Source organism: Crinia signifera, chromosome 4, assembly GCF_055691185.1.
Source record: "Crinia signifera chromosome 4, ASM5569118v1, whole genome shotgun sequence".
In the NCBI taxonomy this organism is placed as follows: Eukaryota; Metazoa; Chordata; class Amphibia; order Anura; family Myobatrachidae; genus Crinia; species Crinia signifera.
In genome coordinates, this window is record NC_139220.1 from 174409451 (window position 1) to 174431333 (window position 21883).

At 44.5% G+C, this 21883-nt stretch overlaps 1 protein-coding gene across 2 annotated transcripts in view; it reads right to left on the reverse strand.

Annotated features, from left to right (window-relative positions):
- FAM185A (family with sequence similarity 185 member A) overlaps positions 1-21883 on the reverse strand; it is a 56129-nt gene that overhangs the window by 30424 nt on the left and 3822 nt on the right. For both annotated transcript variants that reach the window (XM_083183045.1, XM_083183044.1), the window contains exons 2-3: positions 13182-13291; positions 4984-5076 (exon numbers count right to left, since the gene is read on the reverse strand). In XM_083183045.1, the coding sequence (XP_083039171.1) occupies positions 4984-5076; positions 13182-13291 (203 nt within the window). The remainder of the gene's footprint in view (positions 1-4983; positions 5077-13181; positions 13292-21883) is intronic.

Genomic DNA, 21883 nt, shown 5'->3' on the forward strand with positions numbered 1-21883 from the left:
ATTTTGCGAACACCCCGGCGAGTGAAAAACTTGCCAAAAAGGTTTGCGCATGAGAGAACAGGTCTGAATGGTCTTGTTACTTGGAATTTGTAAGAGGTAAGGGAAAAATACAGTACTCACACAAGACATACAGTATATAGGCGATAATTAGCACAAACCATATGGGCCCAGTTAGAATGTAACCAATTACTTTATTAACCACTTGAATAATATATTTCTAAAAAAGAAAACTGTTGATTTTTTTTAAATGATAAAATTATGTAAAGAATGGAAAACAGCAGCTGGCTTCAACACACCCAGAATTGTATGTCCTCAGATGCAGCATAACCGGCCCTGGTAGCTTGATGTTGCCAGACAGCCCGAATAACCTGAGGGTTACTGAGATGTCCGACATTAAAAACACAGCATGAGATCTATTGTGTGAGATAGAGCAGTGGATTACAGAAGCCATCAATGTGCATCTTTTTACTCAAGATGCCTCCTGTGACTTTTCCATATTACACCACAACTGCTGCAATATAGCGGCCATCGCTGAATCAGCCCTGAGGTGTTTATACAAACTATGGTCTCAATGACATATATCCTGCCGTCCATTTAGGTCATTAAACTCAAATGACAAGGTCATTATACAGTGTGCTCAGCCAATGACCAGAACCATGTAAATAACATTTCTAATGTTTTCAGTATACAAAAATATGAATGTCATTGAATTAATGGCACTATAAAAGCAGAATCTATGGAGTCATAGCAAATAGGTGTAATTTAATGCTGTGTACACACTGTGAGATTCCCTTGCTATTCAATATGATTGCTATGCAATCTTTGCCATCTCTGTACTATTTACATACAATTCATGCTATCTGCATTAGATTTGCACTATATAGTCATTGCAGCCCTGTCTATCTGGGTTTCGATTTGTGCTGCCACGGGAGCGCGCATCGGGATCGCAAGGTAAAAAACCTGTGCGATCTGCATGCGATTTTAACTATATAGTCAAAATCTCATGCTGATTGTACCCATGTGTACACACCATAAGTCCTGCACCCCATTCTTACTATGAACTTACTTTGCAGAATTGCACTTGCTACTTTAGTTTTTTTGTGCGCACCCCCTCGGAGGTATGAGAAAAGTAGGAGACAATTTCTACTGTACAGAGGACAGTTCAAAACCTGTGGTGCACCCCCACCTACATAATCATGCACTTGCAGAGATTTAAATAGAATAAAGACATGTCAGTGTTGAGATGACGTGAGACATGTATGCAGAGGTGCTGTATTAAAGGGAGAGGGGTAGGACAACTTGCAGCTAAAGCATTTTTTCCAACTTTTTGCAAAAGGTTATTAAAACACTGAAAAATCACCCTATATTCATTTTATTGTAGAACAAAATGCTTGACTAATTCTTTAAAAAGCACTTGTTAGCTGTCATTCTGCCAACATTAATAAAAAAAGTGCAAAAAGTGCCATTTTAACACCATATAAGTGACTCCATATGGTCATTAATGGCCTAATTTATGGTTCTGTTCTGCAAGTTGACACTTTTGTGTGGTCCAGAATGCACTTCTTACCAGGTGGCTTTTTTTACAGAGAAGTTGCTCCACAAGTCTCACATCTCATGAAACTTGCATACATCATGTGAATGCACACCCAAGATACAAACTCACTTCTGCAACTCGCTCCTAATTGAATGGACCCCTATAGGCACACAAAAACCTTGTGCATTTGCTAGCCTGATTTTATAACCTACAAAATACTTTGTTAACACCAATCGTACATGCAACTGAAAGACTCAGCAGGATTTATTATGTATGGTCTTTTAATATTTACTATAACCAATTGCAGGGAAAAAGAATTGTAGCCAAAAGTACTTTCAAAATGACAGCCATCTAAACATTAGGAAGTAGGAGTTGTTTGTACGAATATGGTGTTCATTGCACTTAGTTGTAAAGTAAGTCATGGGCACTGTGTGAGATATAGCTGGAACTATTCCGCAGAAGCAGGGAAACTTATATTTACACTAGTAAGCCCGCTCAAAACAAAAGCTTTGAAAGCTAGACTGCTACCTTCTGTGCTTGTGCATGTGTGAGAAAGATGCAGTTTCACTCTCTGCCAGCAGATGGCAGTGTTTCGGAGACTCAAGGACACTAGACATATAGTATACTGTATAGATGATATTTATCACACACATCTTAGAAGATTCTAATGTAATATTTACTATGGGATGCAGTTTAAATCCCGGCGGTCGGGATCCCGGCGTTCAAAATCCTGAACGCCGAAATCCCGACACTTTCTCCCCCCGTGGGTGTCCACGAGACCCTTGGAGGGAGAATAAATTAGTGTGCCGAGCGTAGCGAGGCACCGCGCCCACTGCGTGGCGAGCGCAGCGAGCCCGCAAGGGGGGGGGGGCGATCCACGTCCCCCCCTTGTCGGGATTCCGGCGTCGGGATTTTGAACGCCGGGATCCCGACCGCCGGCTTTTCATGCCGAATCCATTTAGTATATGGGGGTCGATCCTATTAGCGCTGAAGGGTGAGAGGTGCTGTTCGGGTGACGTTTAAATGCTGGAAACGGCACCCGAATTAAGCCGATCACGGAACCTTTGCAGGGCCGAATTTGCATAATTCTATGGAGGTGCAAGCACTTTTAAGCAAATTCAGTCCGACCGTAAAGTGAGCCCGGTGCCGTGATGATTTGCTAGTGTGAATCATCCACACCTAATAGGAGCGACCTCTATGTCAGCCAGTAGCCAGTAATGGTGCGACAGTAATGTAGAATTACTTTTTAAGATATAAAGAAAATGGTGGTAATACTGTAAATCTTTATAGTTAAAAAGTAGTTCATTGTGCAATAGTATTCAACACAAGGCCTTTATGTTTTTTTTTTTGGTTTTTTTTCTCAAATAAAGCCATAATCTTCACAAATGCTACATCTTGTGGCAGAAGACAAAATTACAGACATGGAGACAAAAATAGTAAAACCAAATAGAGAAAGTTATAGATAAAAACCCATATACACGTTGTCTAAACAGCTAATTCAACATTTTTTTTTTTTTTTTAAATGTTTGGGCTGTTATTTTAACCTACTGGTGCTGCTTGTGTAAAAAAAAGCCACATTTTCAGAATGCGATTCCATTGTGCATTTATACAAGTGGTCTCATTTATGTTGTGAATGCAAGCATTAATGGTTTCCAGCATGTGCTCTACATTGGGGAACATCACTAAGATAAATGGGGCATCTAAATGAAGTACGACTCATTCTGTAAAAAATAACCGAGCCACCGATAGACAGTATGGTCTTGCTCACACTAAAAAAAACAAAAAACATCCAAGTTGATTAAAAGGGTTATTCAATTAATGCTGCTTTTAGACATACGACAAAAACAGTTATGGTATAAAACAGACTGACTCATGATAGACAGTCATATGTGCGACCACTAATGGTCGACAGGTAAAAGGTTGACATGAGTTTTTAATGTTTTTAGGGTGTCCATGTCGACATGGACCCTGTCTAAGTGTACCGCTGCGCTCGCCATGCTCTGCGCTCGGCACACTATTTTATGCTCCCTCCACGCCCTAGTGAATGGTAGGGCGTGAAATACCACCTGTCGGCTGAAAATTTTGTAAAAACAGGCATGCCAACCTTTTTCATGTAGAACTTTTGACCCTGTTGACCATTACTGGTCGACCATATGACTCTATCATGAGTCAGTCTATGATCAGTCCGGATACCGACAAAAACAGCAGTAATTTTATACCAGACTCTTCAAATTTCATCTGTTTTTGCCACTATTGAAGGTGAATCCCCCATTTTCCATAAAAACGGTGATAAGTGCCAATAAGTGGTACTCGATTAATACAGAGCAAAACACGTGGTTTAAAAGCGATGTCTAAATAGTTCTGGCATAGGTGATGCCATGTATCGGTCCTAAATTCTCCCAAAAAGTAGAACCCAAAGAATCCACATCAGTAATCACTCATAAAAGGTAAATTTCCTTCTCATCTCCATTGCCTTAATGTGGCAACATGGGTTCACAAAAAAAAGGTTTCTTTGGTACGTATACCACCAACGTATTTTGGACTGGATAATCATTCCCCAGGGTGTAAAGAGGAACAAGTAATGGAAGCCATTTACACCCTCTAATCCTGGTCACATAATACCCCTTTTACACCAGAGGTTGGACCCGGGATATTGCCGCTCCAGTCCGGGGCAGGGCATGGTGTAAATGGGCTGAAAAAAAAATAACACGGGTACTGTTTCCCGGGAATCTGACCCAGCAAATGTTCAGGGTCGGACACGGGGCTTATCCGGGGCTCGGGGTGGTGTAAATGGTCATTATCCGGGTTATTTGGTGGGTAGAGGGGCGCGAAGAGCTGATTGGTGCTTCTGCAGCTCTGGCAGATGATATCATCTGCTGGAGACCCGCACAGGGCACATGGCACAGGGCACATGTAGCAGCGCAGCAGCAGCGTTACCACGCTCTGTGCTGCAAGCACACTCCACACTGTGTTTACAGCCTCATCTGCTGCAGCACACACAGGCTGTCACGCAGTGTGTTCCACTTTGGCTGACCCCAAACCTGATCTGCACCATCATGTCTGCAACTGCAACACAGCTACTCCGTCTGCCATCTTTGCTGCAATGCTGGGAGCAGAACCCACCCCCTCCCTTTTCCCTTTCTTGTGACCTCATCTCAAACAGCCCAAAGGTCCATTTTTAATGACACCAGCAAGGAAAGACAGGGCTGATCCGTTTTCAGTGTGAAAGGGCCTTACCCGGGAATAACCCGGATTGAATTGCAGTGTAAATGGGGTCTGAGGCAGGGCATGCCCTGGCAATTTCCCGTGTTCGATTTCCCGGATCCTACCCGGTATTCTGGTGTAAAAGTGGTATAACAGTAATAATAAGATACAATATAACAGGTGTAAGTCCAAGTGCAGGTATATTCCCTTATAGCAAATACCAATGATAAAGAGGTCATACTTACACTGTGCGCTAAAGCATGGATATCCACATTCCCATGGACTGTGCCCAGACAGATCACTTTGCCTCCTTTTGTACGAATGTGAACATTGTGACCCTGAAATGGCAAATATGAATTATTACTGGAAATCATTAAGGACATATGCAAACTTTAAGGAATATGTAAAGCCAATATCGGTCTATTATGACGTAAATAAACATAAACAAACTTGAATATTCACAGCTGAAACAATATCGCTCCTTTGCAGCAGGGTATCATGTTAGGAAGGAGGGCGTTGCTCTAACAAATCTGTAACAGCCTGAGTGACTGCTTGGCAGACTGGATGTGCACAGTACACTGTATGGACTGGTACAGCGACAGATTGCATGGTAAATACAATGCCTACAGAATCAGCTTTTCATCGTGCATGAGATCCCATCAAGACGCTACACAGGGAGTGTCAGCTATTTATTTATTGAGAGCTGCAGTGGAAAAGAATATGAATAGTGAGCTATATATCTTACTTTCATTAATTATAGCTAAAAGTATTACTTTTGATTGAACAATTACAGAAATGTCATGAAATGAACAGCGCATTTAAAATATCTGTTAAGCAAAAATAACTGGAGGGTCCACCTACAAGTACTTCTAAAAGGAAGGAGGAAGAGACCGTGGCAACTTTGGGACAGCTTATGGTTGGAGCACACTTGTCAGGAGCTAGGAAAGATCAATGATCAGATATACACATGAAACTGAATCAGATATATGATCTTTGTCTTTCAAAATATCCTAATCACTGGACCTAATGACTGTCAACTTGAAATCTTTGCCTACCTCTATCGTTAACTCCTCTCTTACTGCCGTGCGGCTCCCCTGTTTTTACAAAGTAGTGAGCTTACATCAGCTTCCCTTCAGAGCAAAGATGTATTTGGTGCTCTAGAGTGCCAGGACCATACACAATTGAATTATAGGGTGGTGTCACAGCAGTGTGTAGAGAGAAGCTCTCTGCTGCCATACAGGGCTTTCTCCTTCCAAGTACAGATTCACATAGCAGCACATGGCGCAGTATAAATGTTCTGATTCACAGGAGTTAATCGACAAGTACTGTTTGTAATTAAACATTAATATTAAAAAAGCATTAACCAAAACAAAAAAGGTATATGGTAAACTTACCCCGTGTATATTTCTTGTAAAATATTTTTTAACTTATGTGGAGGTGTTAGACGTCTAATTTACTCATTTCTATATTCATTTTAGCCAGGAAAAAAAGTAAATACACAACTTTAGGTTACAGTATAGTATATGCATGCCATATGTCTCTTCATGGGTGATCTGGTAACCCTGCACAGTTTAATAAGCCACACCTTATGACGTGTTTACACAGAGCGATATCCTCTCCATGGGACAGATCAGATTATCGGAACAGTTCCTCCACTGCTCAAGTGTGCACCCAGTTTTTTTTTCTATTTTGTTCACTTTGATCCTTTTGCTGGTGGGGGGTTTTCTTACCGCATTTTTCGGCTCAACACAAAAATCACTGATTTATGCAGCACTCACGTCTATTAGGACTTTTTACTTTTAGAAAATGACATTCTTTTTGTTATTTCTAATAACTCAAAAAAAATTTAGTCCTAAAAAAGTGGTTGTTTTTTTAATTATTATTATTCTATGAAATTTCATATTTTGAAACCTGTATGAATGTAAAAGAAAAAAAAATGACAAACCGGTTCCTTCTTGGTTTACTCCAAAATATACTACAACTTGTTATAAAAGTTATTCTTTGTTATGCTTAAAGTCTAACTACGTGTAAGAATAATATTTCTTCTACGATCCCATGGCAGCCATCACATTGGGATATCGCCCTATTCCTTGAGTTAGACAGGTTACTTTTTTCCCAGGCTCCTCCCCTCTTGGGTATATATCACTGCTCCTCCCCTCTCCTGGTGTCTTTTTTTCCTGTCTCCTTGTTAGTTAGGGCAGGAAGGTTACTTTATTTTGGGCTCACCTTTTAGATACAGGGGTCACTCAGGTGGTTGCAGCTTGGGAGTGTGACCCTTATTAGGGTTCCTGTCCATGCCATCAGGAGTACAGCAGCGAGCGTTTGGAGCTCCTCTCTCCTTCATAGCACCAGCACTAGCGCCTAACAGCGTGTGCACTCTCCGGCAAAGATTACAGACTGGGAGGAGAAAGTTGTTAAAGACTTCAGCGTGAGTACAAGCGCGCACACCGGATTTGGACTACAGGAGCCAGAATCCCTTGCGTCGCGTCTCCCTGTAGCGTACTTCCGGTTTCGGCAGTACGCGCTGAGACTACAGGTCCCAGGCTCCTTTGCGCTTGTGCGCACTTCCGGTACGCCAGGCGGCGTTTGCACGCTTCCAGCGCGCTCTGCTTGAATAAAAAGGGAGCCTGTCAGTGTCTGCTGTGAGGCAAAGCAGCAGCAGTGGAGTTCTGTGTAAGCGGCTGTAAGGTAGGACATGGGTTACCTTTTTGCTATCAGCATCTGTAACGCAGTGTGTATACATACCTTATGGGTTTTTGTGTTGCTGCAGATAGTGGTGTTATGAGATGGATCTGCCTTCCCCCAGTAGAGGAAACAGTGCCCCTGTGAGGTGAGCCTTATGCGTTTTTGTGATAGGGAGTTTTAGAAATTTTATTTCAGATTAGTAATAGGGTTTTTTTATTGTTGTTATAGTGTGCCTTCTGAACCAAAGAAGAAAGTTGTTAAGAAGAAGCATACTGAGTTACGCTGCTTGGCTTGTGATAGAGTGATTGATGCTGCACTTGACAAGACTATATGTGAGAGCTGTGAACCACAGCCTGAAGCCTCTGATAATCAGTCTATAATGCTGGAGAAATTAATGGACTGGATGAAAAAATCCTTTGTGGCCAAAGAAGAGTATTTAGAACACCAAGGGTCTAAAAGAACAAGAGACCAGGCAGAATTGGAGTATGAAGGAAATGATACCTCTGATGATGGGGAGGAGTTTAAGGATGTCTCGGATGAGCCAGGGGAGATTAAAGAGGATGCTAGAATGTTCAATTTTGAAACAGTAGAATATGTGCTGAAGCATATTTATAAGTCTATGAATTATAAAGAGACTGTCGCACCCATAGAAGGGGCTGATTTATTATTCGAGGACAGATCCAAGAAGGGTCGTTCCTTCCCGGTTCATCGTGTTATGAAGGAGACTATTGTGAAGGAATGGTCAAATTTGGAAAAGAAGCAAGGAAAATTATTCCGTATTGATAAAATGTATCCTATAAAAGGATGAGGAATGTCTTAAATGGTGTGGTATACCCAAGATAGATGCCGCGGTGGCAGAGGTGACTTCACGCACTACTCTACCATTGGAAGATGGAGTCTCATTCCGGGATCCAATGGATCGAAGAATGGAGGGTTCATTGAAGAAACTACACCTTTCCACAGCAGTATCCCTGAAATCAGGGGTAGCGATGGCTTCAGTCACAAGGGCGTTGAGGATGTGGTGTACTACACTTCATACGGACTTAGAGGAGAAGATCTCTAGACAGTACATTATGAAGAATCTAGAAGTGATTCAAAAGGCGGTTGAATTTCTTTGTGAAATGTCATTAGATGTGACCTCCTTTGCGGCCAGATCTATGGCAGCAGGAGTAGCAGCAAGGAGGGCTCTATGGTTGCGATCCTGGTCGGCTGATTCTCATTCCAAAAACCGTCTGGTCTCGTTACCGTTTGAAGGATCATTTCTCTTTGGCACCAAGCTAGATGCCCTGATTCACAGGCTTACGGGGGGCAAGTCCCTAAAGCTTCCTCAGGATAAAAAGAATAAATTCCCGTATCCAAGTACCTACAAGCAAACTTTTAGAGATGCCAAAGCATACAGACCGGGTAGGCCGTACAGTCAGAGAGGCTCCTTTTCCGGCTCCAGACAGTCCTTTCGGCAGAGTTATAGGAGAGGTGGAAGACAATGACAACCAGCTATTTCCCCCGGTGGGAGCCCGTCTGGCCCAATTTCCACAGGTTTGGGACATTTCAATTCAGGACAGGTGGGTACAGAGGATAATTCGAGAGGGTTATTCTTTGGAATTCAACCAGACTCCCACCACAGATTTTTTCCAGGTGTCAAGAAGACCCAGGTCGGCCCTAGAGTCAAGAGAATTAGAGAAAATTCTGACCAATTTGCTGTCCATAGAAGCAGTGGAGACGGTGCCAAGGAACCAGTGGGGGAAAGGGTTGTATTCCAATCTGTTCCTCGTAGAGAAAAATACGGGGGGGTTCAGGACTATTATAGACTTGAGAAGACTGAATCAATTCTTAATAGTAAGGAAGTTTCGTATGGAGACCATGAGAACCATTACGGCAGGAATAAGAAGGGGGGACTTCATGGTGTCCCTGGACCTAAAAGATGCCTACTATCATGTCCCAGTACATCAGCTGCATCGGAAGTACCTCAGGTTTTGCATAAAAGGAAAGCATTACCAATTTACGTGTCTGCCCTTCGGTCTTGCGGCCTCTCCGAGGGTCTTCACGAAAGTGTTAGTAACTCTGGTGGCATTATTAAGAAGGAGAGGGATTCTCATTTGGCCGTATTTAGACGACATACTCATAGCGGCTCCATCCGAACAGGTGCTCACACACCATGTGCAGATTGTGATCGATTGTCTACAGAGGCACGGGTGGCTAGTGAATCGTCAGAAGAGCCAGTTGACACCCACACAGAGAATCAAGTTTCTGGGGGTGATAATAGACTCAAGAAAGTTCGAAATATCACTGTCAGAAGACAGGTGCATAAAGGTCAGGGGGCTGTCAGACTCTATTGCAAAGACAAGAGTGACATCCTTGAAGGAATGCACAAGATTGCTGGGGATGATGTCTTCCACAATAGGGGTCATTCCATGGGCTCAATGGAGAATGAGAAAGTTACAGTGGGCAATCCTGCCACTCCTAAAGAAAAGGGTGTCCGTAACAAAGAAGGTAAATTTGTCTTCGGAAGCAAGAAAGTCTCTACACTGGTGGGCCAAAGAAGCTTTGGAAGACAAGACGACATCTCTCCAGTCACCAAGATTCCGGTTAATCACAACCGACGCGAGTCAGCTAGGTTGGGGAGCTCATTGCGAAGGGGAGACAATTCAAGGCACGTGGAAGGCAAAAGAGAGTGCAAACTCGTCAAACTGGCGAGAGGCAGAGGCCGTATGGAGAGCGATAAGAAACTTTTCCCAGACGATCAGGGGGACGCATTTAAGAATCTTCTCCGACAATACCTCGGTGGTTGCTTACATAAATCACCAGGGGGGCACCAGGAGCAAGTCGCTCATGACAGTACTCTCAAGGGTACTATCTTGGGCGGAAGAGAACGTGCAGTCGTTATCAGCCATTCATGTCCCAGGGGAGCAGAACATACTGGCAGATTTCCTCAGCCGAAACAAGGTGCACCCAGGGGAATGGGAGCTGAATGGAAGAGTCTTCAGAGAAGTGACCAGTCGTTTTGGGGTGCCGGAGGTAGATCTAATGGCGACACACTTAAACAAGAAGGTGAACAGATTCTTCTCCAGATACTCTCTTCCCCAGACAGCGGCGATAGATGCTTTCTCCGTCCAGTGGACGTGCGGTTTGGGGTACGTGTTTCCCCCATTTCCACTAATCCCCAAAGTTCTAAAGAAGATAATGGACGATGGGACGGAAGTGATAATCATTCTTCCCTTTTGGCCTCGGAGGGCATGGTTTACAACAGTGCTCAGAATGGCAATTCAAGAACCTTGGACATTGCCAGTAGTTCCAGAACTCCTGATGCAGGGGCAGCTGCTACATCCAGATCCCGCAGGGTTAGCTTTGACGGCGTGGAGATTGAGCGGGGCCATCTGAGGCAGAAGGGTCTTTCGGACCAAGTAATTTCTCTGTTGCTCCAAGCAAGAAAGAAGATTTCGTCCGTAGCTTATTATAGAGTCTGGCGAGCGTTTCTCAACTGGAGAGGATCGATGGAGGCAATACAAGAGGTTACAACTGCTGATGTCTTACAATTCCTCTACAAGGGGTTTGCAGATGGTCTGGCCAATTCAACATTGAAGGTTCAGATTTCAGCCTTAAGTGTCCTGTTAGAGAGAAGACTGGCGGAAGAACAACTGATTATTAGGTTCGGGAATGCGATCAAGAGGATGAGACCTCCAATTAGATCTCTGGTAGCCTCTTGGGACCTGAATCTAGTATTAAAAGCTCTGATGAATCCACCTTTTGAGCCGTTAACAGAAATCTCATTAAAACACTTAAATTGGAAGACCGTATTTTTAGTCGCCATTACCTCAGCGAGAAGAGTTAGTGAACTCCAAGCGCTATGGGCAGAGGAGCCATATCTGAAGATTCTTCCGGATAAGATTGTTCTTAGAACCAATCCTCATTTTCTCCCCAAAGTCATTTCCGAATTTCATTTGAACCAAGAAATTTCACTGCCGACGTTTTATCCGGAACCCGAGAGTGAGGAAGAGATGGCCTTACACAATTTAGATGTAGTAAGAAGTATTACTACTTATTTGAAGAGAACAGAGGAAATCAGGAAGACAAAGAGTTTATTTATAATCCCTGAGGGGTCAAGAAAGGGATTGACTCCTACGAAGCAAACCATTTCAAGGTGGATCAGGGAAATCATTGTATTCGTGTACAAATTGGAAGGAAGAGAAGTTCCAGCGATTGTCACGGCACACTCTACAAGGGCTACGTCGACTTCGTGGGCTTTGAAGGCGAAGGCGTCGATAAAGGACTTATGTGACGCTGCTACTTGGTCCTCAGTTCATACGTTCTCTAGACATTATGAAGTAAATGTGTCGGTTCCTCAATTTGGGGATCAAGTATTACATGGTGTGATGGATAATTAAAAGAATTATAACTTGACTGGGCCCTCCCGTGTATTTAGCTTTGGTATTCCCAATGTGATGGCTGCCATGGGATCGTAGAAGAAAACATCGGATTATACTTACCGATAATTCCTTTTCTTCCTAGAGACCATGGCAGCCATTATTTGCCCTCCCTTATGTTCTTTTTTCCCAGAGAGGAAGGAGACACTCGAAAAGACACCAGGAGAGGGGAGGAGCAGTGATATATACCCAAGAGGGGAGGAGCCTGGGAAAAAAGTAACCTGTCTAACTCAAGGAATAGGGCGATATCCCAATGTGATGGCTGCCATGGTCTCTAGGAAGAAAAGGAATTATCGGTAAGTATAATCCGATGTTATGACAACCCAACAAGGCCTACCACTTATCTTAAAATAACCTACTGCATTAAAATCAGTCACTACTTTATTTTACTTGACACAAGATCTGCGTTTTAGATCCCCAGCATTTGTAGAAAACAGTATTTTCTGTGTACCTTTTCTTTATAGCAGGATTCCCCCACGTTTTGGCCAGAATGTAGTGCAGTGGATTGTTGTCTTTGAGCACAATGATCACAAAGCAGGTCGGACCTGCTGCACAAAGGATCTGTCAGATCAGACAGCCTCTGGCAGTGGTGAATGGCCATCACATGCATTACATTGCATGCAAAAGGACCACATAAGATATATTGCATGCACTTCTCCTTCTGTGAAGTTGCATAAGCATATGGCCCTGTTTTCACATCAAAAAGGTATGGCTTTTTTTGAGGCAATTCTTCCCTGAAGGCCACTTCTGGTCAGACTTCTATGAACAGTAGATGGGTGTATCTGGGTCCCACTGGCTTCTGCCAGTTTTGAGCGGATGATACTGATGGACATCTTCCGGTATTGAAGGGATGTATGTGTCATGAAAAACTTAACTTTGTAGCAGAGTTTGGCTGTTCCTCACCCAGTTTTAAGCCTGCTATACAGCAGTTTCTTTCACTTAAAAACTGTGTTTCAACCTACATATGAAAATGAAGATTATTATGACCTGTTTTGTATGACCATACCCCTTACTATAATCCTACAAAATCTGACTTTGTGCAAGTGTACCTAGAAGAAATGATGCGGTTTTGAAGGCAAATAGTGGGCACACCAAATGTCGATTTGATTTTTCTTCTGTTCATTCACTTTGCATTTTGGTAATTGATAAAAATAAACTATTAACACTTCTATTTTTTAAAGCAATTTTACTTGAGGGGTTACTAAGTGTGGTAATGCCAGACAATTTTGGCCAGGCAAAGCATTCTCTGGCAATTGAAGTCCACCCCAAGTCTACCACAGTCCTATAAAATCTCCTGTACTAGGCAAATAAAATTATGTTAAGGATTGCATTATTACCTTGATAGACTGTAGGACGCTGTTACCTTTCTCCGTTTCTATTTCGCAATTGTCACACTCAATTTGTTTAATGTTCACACAACCAGAACCAAGTGTTTTGATGTTCACATCTAAAAACAGAATGAATACAATTAGCATATGGAAATACAAAAGTACACCATTTTGCTGTTAATTAAGTATAGTTACATACCAAATTTAAGAATTGCCATCATCTAGAATTTGTTAGCTGTGAAATCAATTTTGCCTTTCCATTGCAAAGGGTGCTAAGGACCATTTATAGGATACTGATATCAGAAGAACAATCCTTGATGTTCAAAAGGATACACATATACAAGGCTCACGTCTTCTTGTTATTAATACACAATACTCCAGCCCCCCATGGGTTGGCCGGGAAAGAGGGCACAGTCTTGCCAGCGTCACTTGGGGGTGGTGTGGACCAGTCAGCATCACAAATGGGGTGTGCCGTAAGGCACAGCCTCCTCAGCATCAACAAAGACCCTGTGCCGCTTGTGTTACTAATGTGGGCACGCCCAGCACCTACATAGTGGTATGGCATTAGCAGGCTGTTTTAGCAGGGTGCTGGTAAAAAAGCCCTTTACAAATTAGCCAGGGTGGTGCCTTGCTAAAACAACCTAGTGTGAAGAATAATCCTCACAGCTAATTAGGAAGAAAAACAGGCTCACACTGATTAATGCAAGCGGATTATACATATATTTTATTATAAATGTTGCTCACAGCGCATCTGGGGCCTGATTAATACTTGTATCCTATGCAGATGCTTTTGCAACTAATGCTGGCCACACATCAGACCAACTTTCCTCCAACCATCCAACTAGTTGCTTGGATGGAATAAAAATATGGTACTGGATGGGAGCAAATATGATATTTACTTCAGAAATTTGCTCCCAAAATCTGGAAAAGGACAAAAACTGTCGCTCAGGCCGATACTGTAGTTGAACCTGTTTGATTTAACCAATTTGATTGAAAGTTTTCGTCCATTTTCCTGGGTTTGTGAGCACATTTCTGATTGTCCTTTGCTCCCATCCAGTACCATATATTTTTTTTTGTATCGTATATTTTAATTAGAATTATAAACGTACAGGAGTAGAATATAAGAAGAGCCGGTTATAACAAGGCAATAGCAGATTCTAATGAGAACGTCAAATATAGTAGTCGACAATAGAGAGATGGCAAGTAGGAGACGTTGTGAGGGGAATGCGGCTCAGAGGGCGTCTGAAGGGGGATGATGTGGGAGGTAGGGATTACAAAAGGTAGGAAGGGGGGGGGGGGGAATTATGGGGGACCAGTACCATATTTTTATTCCATCCAAGCAACTAGTTGGACGGTTGGAGGAAGTTGGTCTGATGTGTGGCCAGCATAAGCAATTACCAGTAAAACTGCATATGTGTCAATGCTGCTAAGTGCACTGACTGATTTGCGTTTACACATGCAAGGAGGATTTATTTACAAGTAATTAACAGAAAGTGGTCATTTTGTGGGAGGTAATAGGAAGTGGTGGTAAAAACAGAATGCATACAGAGGACCTGTGGATGGAATCCCAATAGTCAAAATACAGACACTGGCATTCCCATGATTCTATACACCAAACACCTCAAATATAGGTATACTTGCCCAAATCAAGGTGAATTGTGGACTAATGGCTCTAAGTAGCCAGTTAAATAAAACAGCAGTTCATATACCATATTAACAAGTCAGCGCAGGACAAACTCACTGATATAAGCATGCAATACTTTGGGGTATATTCAATACAGTCAGCGAGCTGGGTTTGTATGGTGAGGATGGCTTTTTTTTTTTTCGGTCGAGGAAACTTCTACGTTATAGTTTAGCTCAAGACTTTGGGGTATATTCAATGACAAAAAGGCAAGCTATGATGGCGAGCAATGCCGATCGCTCTGCAGGAGACTCCCTGAAATAGCAGCAACCTCCCTCTCTCCCTCATTAATCTAGCAATCTCCCTTATTTTATCTAGCCCACATTACAACGTTACATTTTGGGGAAAAAAGGAATGAGAGATAGATACATTTACATTGAATCATCAGCACCATTTCCCAGCACTTTAGCAAGTATAGTAGCTCCTACTAACTGCTTTGGGGCTCCTCTACATTTGGATATAAGTCATTTTACAAGATTCCTCTCAGATGTAGCAGTACACACCCACGCCTCTATGTGCCACAATCTCTTTTCACAATCTCTCCATATATGGAACTAGACACGCCCTTTGGGAGGAACATGACACGCCCCCTCAATGGGATGCTTTTCAAAATTCTATAACCAATTCTATAACCAACTATAATCCCCCTGAAACTAGTTTTCAAAATTAGGCAAGTATGGTCAGTATTCAAAATATTGTAATGCATGGGCTAAAAACAACGCAGCTTTCTACATGAACCCAATTCAAATTGAGTGCATCATTATTGGGCACATTTGGAAATGTATGCAGAAAAGGACCATAGATGTGCAATATTAGCAAGAATGGTCAGGGCTAACTCCCTCCATCAACAGCGGTGGAGCTCTCTCTCTGTGTGGGTGTGTCCCTGCATCACCACCAAAACGTAAATGTGCACAGAGAGCTCCACCTAAGCAAGGGTCACGGCTTGTAGCTGCTCTAGCCTGACTTTTCAGAGTATGGGGGTACTTGAGTCCTGGGCCTGGACAGAAATGGGGCCCAGGTGGCAGCATCGCATTTGTACCAGGCTGCCAGTGTATCAGATTATGTAAATAGCAACACGGACTGCAAAAACGGCATTACAAATGCTGCACTAACTGTGATCCAGTGGGAGTTGCCTGATCGGCACCCAATCAGGAGCCAGCACTTGTATACAGGCACCCAATCAGGAGACGGTGCTTGTGTACAGGCAGCCAACCAGGAGCCAGTGCCTCATTTGTAATGCTTGTAGCTCAGTACGCATCTCGAGTTGGTGCAGATTTCCTATGTGCTATGCTGGCTGCTGGCGCTATATATACCATTGCCACAAAGAGTGGATTTGTAGGGAGTGGACAGAGCTGGGGGGGGGGGGGGGGGGTTGCAGATGCTGTGAAACAAATGCAAATTTTACTATTATTACATAAATAAATTAAATTGGTCATGGAGCACCAATCGAGAGTACCCCTGTAAGTCCCCCAAGGCACCCCAGGTTGCCACAGCACACAGTTTAGGAACCACTGGCTTAAGGGTCCTACATACGCAGAGATTTGTGCCAGAGATTCATAACGGGAGATTCAGCATGAGAGATTTAACTCTCTCAGATAATGAGCCACATACAGAGAGATTTGTGTCAGAGATACATAAAAAGGGATTTTTGTAAGAACTTACCGTTCGAATCCCTTTCTCTGATATGGTCCTGGTGACACAGCTCAACACTGGGATGTAGGAGGGTCCGAAGGAGCCAGGCACCTATCCTAAAGTTTTAGAGGGTAGGCTCCTCCCCTACTGCATCCCTGGACTCTTCAGTTCAATCTTTCAAAGCCACTGGAATACATAACTCAGTACAAACGCCTGCACATATTATATGCACATTTTATAACAGAAAACTGTTAACTTTAACCATTTTAACATGAACATCATGAAACTTCTGGCATACTGAGCGTAAGGGAGGGATCGCTGTGTCACCAGGACCATATCAGAGAAAGGGATTCGAACGGTAAGTTCTTACAAAAATCCCTTTTTCTCTTTCAATGGTCCTGGTGACACAGCTCAACACTGGGACGTTCCAGAGCCGGTCCTTTGGGAGGGTACGCTCAGGTCTGCAGCTCTCAGCACTGCTCGCCCGAATGATGCGTCCTCCGACGCGAACTCATGGAATCTATAGAATTTGGCAAATGTGTGAACAGATGACCAAGTGGCAGCTCTGCAAACCTGCTCAGCTGTGGCCCCATGTCGAACCGCCCAAGAGGTGGCAACTGACCTGGTGGTATGCGCATTTATTTTGGCCGGTACTGGTCTACCCACTTTGGTGTATGCAAAGGCTATCACAGACCGCAACCACCTAGCAATAGTCTGCTTAGATGCAGGCCAACCAATTTTGTGTACGTCGTACAATACCAACAATGTGTCAGTCTTCCTGACACTCTTCACTCTGTCCACATATATGCGTAAGGCACGCACAACATCCAAAGTTCTCAACTTGTCCCTTTTCTTAGAACCCTCTGGGGGTTGAAACACAGGTAGAACTATCTCCTGATTTAAATGGAAGGTAGATACCACCTTCGGTAAAAACTGAGGCACTGTTCTTAAAACAGCCCTGTCATCATGAAAAATTAAGAAGGGAGATTTACATGACAAAGCTCCCAATTCTGAAACTCTTTTAGCAGATGCTACTGCTAACAAAAACACTAGCTTCCACGTGAGAAACTTAAAGTCAGCCGACCTTAAAGGTTCAAAAGGTGCCTTTTGAAGGCATTCCAAAACCAGTGATAGATCCCAAGGAGCTACTGGTTGCTTGTATGGAGGTTTCAACCTGGATACTCCTTGTAAAAAGGTTTGAATTTCCGGCAAAATGGCTATCTTTTTCTGGAAATAGATGGACAAGGCCGAAATCTGTACCTTCAGTGACTGAAGGCTTAGGCCCGATGAAAAACCATCTTGTAAAAATTCCATCATTCTTGATAGCTTAAAATGAGATGTATGAGCCTTTCTTCTCTCACACCATCGAATGTAAGTCTTCCAGACTCTATAATAATTTGCCGAAGATACAGCTTTTCTGGCTTTTATCATCGTCTGTACTACTGCCTCAGAAAACCCTTTTCTTTTCAAAATGGTGGTTTCAATAGCCAGGCCGTCAAAATCAATCGATCTGAATCCAGGTGATTGAACGGGCCTTGTCTTAGAAGGTCTGGTCTCAGAGGTAGACGCCATGAGTCCACAGACAACTTCTGAAGCCTCGAGTACCAGGATCTCCTTGGCCAATCTGGGGCCACTAAGATCACTGGAACCTTCTGCCCCTGTATTTTCTTCAGAAGTCTCGGTAACATTGGTACTGGTGGGAATGCATAAAGGAGATCTCCCTGCCAGTGAATAGTCATGGCATCCACTGCCTCCGCTAGTGGATCCCTTGTTCTGGCATAGAACCTGGGCACTTGACGGTTGATCCTGGATGCCATCAGGTCCACATCCGGAGTTCCCCACATCGAAGTGATTTGTTGAAACACCTGAGGGTGTAAGCTCCATTCCCCTTCCTTGAGCTCCTCCCTGCTCAGGAAGTCGGCTTCTATATTCTCTATTCCTGGGATGAATATAGCCGATACAGCTGGAACATTCTGTTCCGCCCATAGGAAGATTCTGGATACCTCCCACATGGCCAATCTGCTGCGTGTACCTCCCTGGTGATTCAGATACGCCACCGCTGTGGCATTGTCGGTCTGAATCCTCAAAGGGAGGTTCTGTAACCTGTCTCCCGCCAAGGAAATCACTTTCCAGACAGCTCTCAGCTCCAAGATGTTGATTGGTAACGCTGATTCCTCTGCCGTCCACAGGCCCTGAAGCCTGAGATCCAGGGCTATTGCCCCCCAGCCCCTGAGACTGGCGTCGGTAGTTACTATCAACCAGTCCCAGGTCTGTAATGACCGACCCCACTGAAGGGAATCTACTTCTGTCCACCATTTCAAGGATTCTCGGGTGTCCGAAGACAGCACTATCATCTCGGATTTCATGGTCAAAGTGTTTCCTGACCAGGCTGACAAAATGTTCCATTGGAACCTCCGAGAGTGGAACCTGGCAAATTGAAGCGTCTCGAATGACGCCACCATCTTCCCCAGGAGCTTGAGGCACCTCCATACTGAAATGCTCTGAGCCCTGAGAATCTCCTGGACTAGGGTGACCAGATCCCTGGCCTTTACCTCCGGGAGGAATACCCGATGAAGATGGGTGTCCAGTATGACTCCCAAGAATTGGAGCCTTTGTGACGGTACCAACTGAGATTTTTGCAAATTTAAAATCCAGCCGTGAGCCTGCAAAAAACTGATGGCCTCTGCCAAGTGACTCTGCAGCATGGCTGCTGACTCTGCTTTGAACAGGAGATCGTCCAAATAGGGTATTACTGTGATTCCCCTGAGCCTCAGCACCGCCGCCATTACTGACATTATCTTTGTGAATACCCTTGGCGCGGTTGCTAGCCCAAAGGGTAACGCCCGGAATTGTAAATGCAGGTCTCCTATGGCAAACCTCAACAAGGTCTGATGCTCCGGGTGTATAGGAACGTGCAAATATGCGTCCTGGACATCCATGGACGCCAAAAATTCTCCCTGGTCCAGACTCAAGAGTACTGACCGTAGAGACTCCATTTAGAAATGGTCTACCCATAAATGAACATTTAGAGACTTCAAATTTAGTATTGGTCTGAAAGACCCGTCTGGTTTGGGCACCAGGAACAGCGTGGAATAAAAGCCTTTCTTCCACTCTGTCTTGGGGACTAGTGTAACCACCCCTTTTTCCAAAAGGGAGTGCGCTGCTCTCACAAGAGCTGTACGCAGCCGTGCCTCCTTTGGTAAGGATGTGGGAATGAACCTCTTCGGAGGTGGCCCTCTGAAAGGGATTTTGTAACCCTGTGTTATGATGTCTAGCACCCAGGCATCCTGGCCTAGAGAAGCCCAAGCGTCCCTGAAGTGTGTGAGACGCCCGCCCACTTTTGTCACTGTCGGGCAAAGCCCCTGACAGTCATGCAGAGGGTTTATCCTCTCCTTTATTGGCAGGCTTCTTGTGAAAAGAGCCAAATTTTGACTTTTGTGTCTTGCCTCTAGAGGGCTGAAACCTTCCCCTGAAAGACTGTCCTCGAAAGGACGCACCACCTCTAGGGGAGGGCCGAAAGGACGGCTTAAAAGCAGAAAATCTGGATGTCTGCTTTGCTGAGGAGGCCGGCAGGAATGTACTTTTGCCGCCTGTGGCCTGTTTTATAATCTCCTCTAATTCGGTACCAAAGAGTACCTTTCCTTTGAAGGCTAATGTTTCCAGAGCCTTCTTGGACTCATTGTCTGCTTCCCAGGCTTTAAGCCAAAGCACTCTCCTGGCATTAATGGAGACTGTGGACACTCTGGTTGCCATTTTAATAGCTTCCTCCTCTGCTTCAACTGCATATTCTGCTGCTGCCTTAATCTTTTCTGCAAGCAGTAATGCACCCGGGTCAGCCTGCAGCATGGTGCATAATTCACCAGCCCACTCTATCATGGCCTTAGAAACCCAGGCTGAAGCAATAAGGGGTCGTAAGGTAAACCCCACCCCTTCAAAGATAGCCTTGAGGTTTCCCTCCAGCTTTTTATCCACAGAATCTTTAAAAGCTGCACCGCCTTGTACTGGTAATACAGTATCCTTGGACAATCGTGCCACTGAAGCGTCCACAACTGGGACCCTTTCCCAGAGCTCCGCATGAGACTCTGGCATGGGGTACAGATTAAGGAATCGTTTTGGCATCTGAAGCCTCTTATCAGGAGTTTTCCAAGCCCCTTCTAACAATTCCTGTAACCCCTCATCTGAAGGAAAAGTAACAGCCTCCTTCCGCTGTCGCTTAAAAACACCTTTAACAGGAGTCTTATCCTCCACAGTCAGCTTTAAAGCCTGCTTCACAGCTACAATGAGATCCTCTATACCAGCAGCAGAGTTCTCTTCCAAATCATCACCCTGATCCCAGGGGATGTCAGTATACTCTCCTTCCTCTTCATCTACCACAGTAGTTAAAGCATAAGACCTTCTAGGGGTCCCTGCCACATCATCCATTTTGTCCAGCATTTCACTGAACCTGTTAATACCTTTTGCAGTATCCTGCATCACCTGGATAAGTGCAGGATCTGCCTGGGTAAGAGGCAAGGAGCCAGACGACTGCTGAGATGATGGCATAGGTCTCTGTGATTCTACCAGCCCATCACTCTGCCTGTCCAAAAGCTGCACCAAAGCGTTTACTGACCTGCCTAGGGCCCTGGCCCACGCAGGTTCCATATGCTCTGCCCTATGGGGATCACTGCCCATGGGTCTCACATCAGCGCAAGTAATACATAAGCCCCCCTTGGCCATCTGCTCAGGGACAAATTTTTGTGTGCAAACATTGCACGCGCTCAGTGCATTAAGGGCTCCCTCCCCCAAAACCACAGCCTGATGCTCAGACATGATGCAAGTGATAAATGTATATCTATCAGTATACACAGTGCAAACAATGTACAAGCGTTTATACAGAGCAATGCACCCGGTCACTTATCTGTCTGTTGGTTTCAACTGCGGGGAAGCGATGCCCAGGAAATCCAAGTCACTCTGCCAGGATCAGTAAGCCAGCTCAGCTCCGCTGCAAGCGTTCTGAAAGGCGCCAAAGTCAGAGTGAAGGAAGAGACCACAGGTCCCTGCTGCTGCGGGGTCCGTGACCTTTTGGCGCCAACCACCCCCAGCAAGCCGCTCCTTAGGTAGGATTTCCTAGTTCCAGTGTCTCCCCCTCAAATGGGGATCACTTGGAACATGCCTGTCACAACGCTGCTGTCCTCTCATCTAGGAGCTCAGCGTGTAAGCTCCGCATAAAATGGCCGCCGCCATCACGGAGCGCCTGTCCCCCATGATCCCCACCTAAACGTGGAGCCGGTTTCAGGGTACTCCGGAGCCCAGGCAGCCTTTTAGAAAAGGCTATAAGCGCTGCACAGGGAGACCAGACAGTGTCTCCCCTGTGCACAGTGAGCTGACAGGACGCGCTTCTGTCAGCTCCTGCTGCGCA